This window comes from Dryobates pubescens, chromosome 4, assembly GCF_014839835.1.
Source record: "Dryobates pubescens isolate bDryPub1 chromosome 4, bDryPub1.pri, whole genome shotgun sequence".
Lineage (NCBI taxonomy): Eukaryota > Metazoa > Chordata > Aves > Piciformes > Picidae > Dryobates > Dryobates pubescens.
In genome coordinates this window covers 6,325,199-6,331,198 of record NC_071615.1, presented here as the reverse complement: position 1 = coordinate 6,331,198, position 6,000 = coordinate 6,325,199, and the positions used below count along the sequence as shown (strand labels likewise).

Sequence of the window (6,000 nt, the reverse complement as noted above, 5' to 3'; positions counted from 1 at the left end):
GCAAAAAAAACCCTAGCCCAAGCCCAAGCTGATATCCTCCCACATGGCAGTCATGCTGCTCCCTCACCACATATCACATCCTCTTCCAGCAGTGATGGGTTCCATAGCTGAATCAAAACTGCAAGCCTCCTCTTGATGGACTTAAAGTGTCAGCTTGCTGAACTAGGTTATAATAAACTGTGCATAAACTCACTATATAGAAAGGTAGTTACCTTACAAACTGAACTCAATTTCTCAAGCAGAACCCTACAGACTTGCTATTTGTGGGAGGCAATGGCACACAACATACCACTGTTCCTGTCCTCATAGTCAGATGACCAGACACTCTTTGACTGAGCTGACTGATCTTGGTGAAAAAAAGTGGGGAAAGATGGAAAGCCTTGCTTCTGGCTCCATAATAAAGGGTTTTCCCATGATTAATCACACATGCATTATGAGGATCTAGGGGTAACATTATGGCTTCTGTGGGAATTAAGTGCTGCATCTACAGCATCTACATCTACTGAACCCTGGTATTAAGAGGTCACCCTAAGAAAGAAAGTCTTGCTCCTCCATATAGGTGCAGAGCAATTCATAAGATCATGACCCTGTCAGGGTTTTTGTTTGGGGTTGGTTTGTTTGTTTGTTTGTTTTCATCAGTCTTTTCTTTCCATTGGAAAAGCAGTGACTGCTTGGATGTGCTCCATCATCCAGTTCGGGAAAAATGCTGGGGGGACCCTGGGACAGAGGGACAGTACTTTTGAAGGAAGAAGTATTTTAATGTTGCTTAATCCAGGGTAAAATGGGCCAGCATGTTCACCGTTGAGATGACTTGTGGAAAGGTGGAGGGTAGGGAGAAGAAGCACTTTACCTTTCTCATTGATACTGCAGCCCCACTCTATGACTGTTGATCACTCTGCAGGACTCTTGATAGCCTCTGAAGCCCCAGATACTGTTAGACTGAACACTGAAAGGATTTATAGTTTAAAACATGACCTGTAGTCCCGAAGAGACCATCAACCTGTGGTTAGCATACTGAAGTAGGTTTGGTGTTCCTGCCCTGGATGTAAAGGGGCAAGCAGGAGATACGTAGGTGAAGTTGCCTCTGAATGCAGCCTCAGAGAAGTTACCCTACTAATCCCTTGTTTCATGTGAACAAGGGGCAAATGTTGATGACAGATATTTTCCACCTGCAGTAGCAAAAAAAAAGCTTCTGATCAAAGTGAGCCCTAAACCCTGCAAAAAAAATCCAGTGGACCCTTTTGCTCAAAAGACAAAATCAGCAGCCCAGAGCATCTCTGCCTGATCACCAGGAGACCACTGGAGTGGCTTGTCCCATTCTCCAGACTCCCCTCAACCTCAGACAACCATCAACGGCACTCGCTGGGCTCCGGAGGCTGCGCTGACCTCGGGACCACCAACCAGCTCCGTAAGGTATTAGGGCTACCCACCCGGGGAGCTGACTGCGCATCTAAGAGCAGCCGGAGAGCAGGCAGATTACGCCACAGCACGCTCCCGGATTATCACAGCCCGCAGGATCTCGGATTAAAATAAAGCTGTTCCTCCGGAGGAAGCGGAGCACACGGCTTTCCGAGTTGACCTTGCTCCGGAGAGGGGCTGGGTGTGAGGGGGAGAGCGCGGCAGTCAGCTCTCAGCCCAGACAATGACAGAGCAGAATCGTTGCTCCCAGCCTTGGCACACTGACCGTGCTCATACTTTGCTGTGCTGTTAGCGCAGATTCCTCTCTCCGCTACCACTTTAATGTTTTTTATTTATTTATTTTTTTATTTTATTTTGAAACCTTTGTGGAACAGACGCCCTCTCCTTGCCCCAGTTGGAGCTGCAGTAGAATGAAGAGAGGGGTGGGAAGAAGGGAGGAGGGGAGGGGAAAAAAAAAAGGCAGCTTTTGGTTGAGGTTTTCCTGTTACTATCACTGTAGCGTTTATTTAGCCAATCTCCTAACTATGACGTGAGGAAGGCAGGAATCATGGCTCGCTCATAATATTTAACACACCCACTGAAAGCTGGAGCTGCAGAGCTACTAGTCCAACCAGTCTCCAGAATTCAGTGTAGCTGAAAGAGGTTTTCACTCTGCACCTGCCAAAGATCTCTCCCCCCATCTTTCCTCCTCTCCCCCCTTCTCTTTTCCTTTCTCTCTCTCTCTCTCTCTCTTAAAAAAAAAAAAAGGCAGATCTGTAAAACCCGGCAGAGATCAAAGCAGGGACCTCTTTGCTGTAAAGAACCTCTACTGATTTATATTAGTTTCTTTCCTCTAATCCTTCCTCCCCTCCCCTTTTTCCCCCCCTTCTTCTGTGCCATATTTAACCTTTATGTTGCAGTTGTGCCATCAGACAGTTTTGCAGCCAAAAAAAACCAACCCAAGCCAAAGCAAAAGCCCAGCTTGGATACAGCAGCCACCCAGACTCGAGCTCAGTTGAACGTACTAATCTCTCCCGAGCACTGGACGCGATGGATGAAGAAACTGGAACTGCTCTAAGAAAATGATTTTCCAGCCAATGTTCTTAAACAGTCTCAGAGAAGAGAGGGAGCGAGAGCGAGCGGGAGAGCGCTTCTGCTGCATCACTGGGCAGATTCAAAGGAAGGGAGTCAGCGTTTCCAGCACAGCCAAATATTATGGATGATTTTTTTTCTGCTGCTGCCTTTACGTCCAGGTTTTCTTAATATTATTCTTCCCTCCTTTCCCCCCATCCCCTCCCCCCTTCCTCTGTGTCTTTTTATTTTGATTTTTTAATGATTTTATTTAATCACAGCTAGTGTCTGATGCCGGTTTCTTTTCAAGAAACAGTTTTCCCTTTTTTGTTGTGATCTCTGGAATAAAGAGAGAGAGAGAAACCGTGAACAGATGGCTTTCTATATAACAATGCCGCTGGCATTGTTTTCCGATTGATTTTAAAGGCTCGGTCCGGTGTTCCTTTTTTAATTGTTTTTCCTTTTATTTTTTTTCCCTCCCCCTCCTAAGTTCTTGATGCTACTGAGAAATGAGGACCTATTGTTTTTAGCCTGTTTATTTCTCGGCGCCTATGGAGATAACTTTATTGACTTGATCGCTCGCATCCCGATCCGAAAGGAGAAAGCCAAAACCCCGGGGGGGGAGCTGGAAGACCCACGCCCGCCCGGGCTTTTTCCACGAAAGCGCTCCCGGCCGACCCTGCCGCCTCCCCTCCCTCCCCCTCCCCCGGTAATTTATTAGCCGCCCCGGCCATGAAAATGCTCCTGGTCCGCAAGTTCCGGGTGCTGATCCTCATGGTGTTCCTCGTCGCCTGCACCATGCACATCATGATCGACCTGCTACCGCGGCTGGAGCGGCGGGGGACCGAGGGCCGCCCCGGCTGCTCCTGCCCGCCGCCCGCCGCCGCGCCGCCCCGCGCCGCCCCGCGCTGGCCCAGCAAACACACGCTGCGGATCCTGCAGGACTTCAGCGCCGAGCCAGGCTCCAACCTCTCCTCGCAGTCGCGGGAAGCGGCGGAGCGGGCGGCGGGGGGCGGCGGCGGCGGAGCCGGTGCGGACGGCGGGGGGGCGGAGGGAGCGCGGACGCGGCGGCTGATCCCCCCCGGGGCACCGCGCCCGCCGCCCCCCGCCGCCGCCGCCGCTGCCCCGCTGGCCGCCCTCTTCGAGCACCCGCTCTACCGCGTTGCCCTGCCCCCGCTCGCCGACGGCGACCTCCTCTTCAATGTCAACAGCGACATCAGGTTCAATCCGCGGGCGGCCGAGCAGACCGAGTGGTGAGTGCCGGGGCGGGGGCGCGGCGAGGGGGAAACTGACACGGTTTGGCTCAGCTCAGGGCGGTGGGGCTCGGTACCAAGAGTGAGGTTTGGCCCGGGCAGGGGTGCTTCGGGAGTGTAGTGGGGAGGCCTGGAAGGGTGCTGGGCGGTCGGTGTGGAAACGTGGCACGGCACTTCCCTGGGTGGCTGCCTTCTGTTTTATAACGTTGTTTTTTAGCCGAGCGCTAGGGAGAATTGATGTCATGGCCGGTCTGGAGTAGGCAGAGGGTTAAACAGAGTGATTCGGTGTCACCAGGAGAAAGAGAAGTGGCACACAGGCGTGACCGGTTGTGTTCCTTCCAGTAAATGCCATGAAATACAGAATAAACACAGAGCATGAGAAAGCTGGAGGTCAAAGGTCCGTATGCCCCAATATCCCATCCCCAGCCGCAGCCAGAGGCAGATGCTGCCAAGAAAACAGCCCAAGAAAGAGAGAGCACAGTGAGCCTCTCTCCAGCACCTCCTTGCTCTGAGGTGTAGGGGATAAGCAATAAGACCAGGCAGTGATGCATTAACTTTTCTGAAAAGCAAGGTCTAGTATCACAAAGGCAACCATCCCAGCAGGTATTTCTGCCTTCAGGATCGAATCTGTGCTACATTTTTCATCCTCAATTAATTCCCTGGGTCCTAGCACCAGTGCTGCTCTCCAGCCTTCAAAGCAGTTAGTTGCCTCTGTGAATTGTATGCCCTGTTGGCTTGCAAGAAATGCTGAGAAATGACTGAGAAATCAAAATCCATGTCTGATACAACAGCACCCTCTTCCAAACGCCCTGCCACTGTAATGTTTAAACAGCTGCATTGTACCATGCAAAAGCTCTGTCAAGCCACAGAGCAGCCAGTATGATCTAAACCTTACGAAAGAGAAGATAAATAGTTCTGATCTCCTCCCCACCACCATGTGAATCGTCCAGGGCCCTTCTATCTAATAATCAAAACTGACTGTGAAGTGCAAAAAACCTGGAAAAGTGCTGGAAAAGAAGAAAGAAAGAAAGAGGGGGAGAAAGAAGGAAAGAAAGAGACAGAAAGGAAAAGAAAGAAAGAAAGAAAGGAAGAAAGAAAGTGAAATAAAGGAAAGGAAGAAAGAAAGGGAAGAAAGGAGGGAAGAAAGGAGGGAAGAAAGAAAGGAAGAAAGAAAGGAAGAAGGGAAGGAAGAAAGAAAGGAAGAAAGGAAGGAAGGAAGGAAGAAAGGAAGAAAGGAAGAAAGAAAGAAAGGTCAAGTCACAAACATCTGAACATCTGGAGATGACTAAAACCACAGAGGACTTTGGATGGAAGATATGTGACAATGTGTTCCGTAGGTGAAAAATGGAATTATCATTGATGTCCACAATGCAGCTGCTTCTTGTACATAATTTCCTCGGTGGCTGCATCCAGAGTTCACACAACTAATGGGAAATTTCAGAGTTCAAATGAATTTTAACACTTCTTTTCTGTAATAGTATCCTACTGCTGGGGAAGGGACAAAACCATCCTTGAGCAGCCAGCTCAGATTGGTCCAATTTCTTCTCACTCTTTTTAAAAGAAGAAAACAAAACCAGAAGTGAGAGTGGGAGCCTTTTGTACAAGAGGTCAAGTTACTGCTGCGCTCTTGGTTTCCAGGCCCAGGTCTCTGTCAAATAAAGGTTCAGGGTGATGCTGTTGTTTGGGTCACGCTTGTAAAAGCTGTGTGCAATGTAACACAACCTCAACACAATATAAAATTCACAGCTCTGTGCTTCTGCTATATAAGGGCCTCTGCTAATGCTCAGTGATGTCACTCTGAGTTTTGCTCCTGACTTTCATGGGCTTTAAATCAGGGATGATTTTAAATGGAGGTGAAAATCCAGCTCCAGCTCCCCCTTGGCCCCAGGTGGGATCAAGCTCAGGGCATGCAGCCAGTACAGGGACAACTCGGGGACTTCTCCCACCCCCGGTAGTGCTTTGCCTTTTCAAGTTGTCACATTTTGAAGCCCTGTTTCTTGATGCCTGTTACAAACTGTAACATTATTTCTTTCTCCTCATTTTTGGGTTTTTGTTGTGTTCTTTTATTTTTTTTTTTGGTGGTAGGCAAAATGAAGATAATGAAGAATTTTTGCCAACTGGAGAAACCTCCATAGACTCCTACCCAAACTGGTTAAAATTCCACATTGGCATTAATCGGTACGAGTTGTATTCCAGACATAATCCTGCAATTGAGGCTTTACTACAAGACCTGGTCTCCCAAAAGATAACCAGTGTTGGTATGTTTGGACATCTATCA

At 49.0% G+C, this 6,000-nt stretch overlaps 1 protein-coding gene across 2 annotated transcripts in view; it reads left to right on the top strand.

The window, feature by feature from the left end:
• Nucleotides 1-1,961: 1,961 nt before the first annotated feature.
• Nucleotides 1,962-6,000, top strand: part of FAM20C (FAM20C golgi associated secretory pathway kinase) — a 72,892-nt gene continuing 68,853 nt past the window's right edge. The window contains exons 1-3 of one of the 2 annotated variants that reach the window (XM_054180384.1): nucleotides 1,962-2,651; nucleotides 2,960-3,722; nucleotides 5,808-5,980. In XM_054180384.1, the coding sequence (XP_054036359.1) occupies nucleotides 3,202-3,722; nucleotides 5,808-5,980 (694 nt within the window). In that variant the 5' untranslated portion in view covers nucleotides 1,962-2,651; nucleotides 2,960-3,201. Of the gene's footprint in view, nucleotides 3,723-5,807; nucleotides 5,981-6,000 lie in introns of both variants that reach the window. The other variant, XM_054180383.1, reaches the window with a different exon arrangement.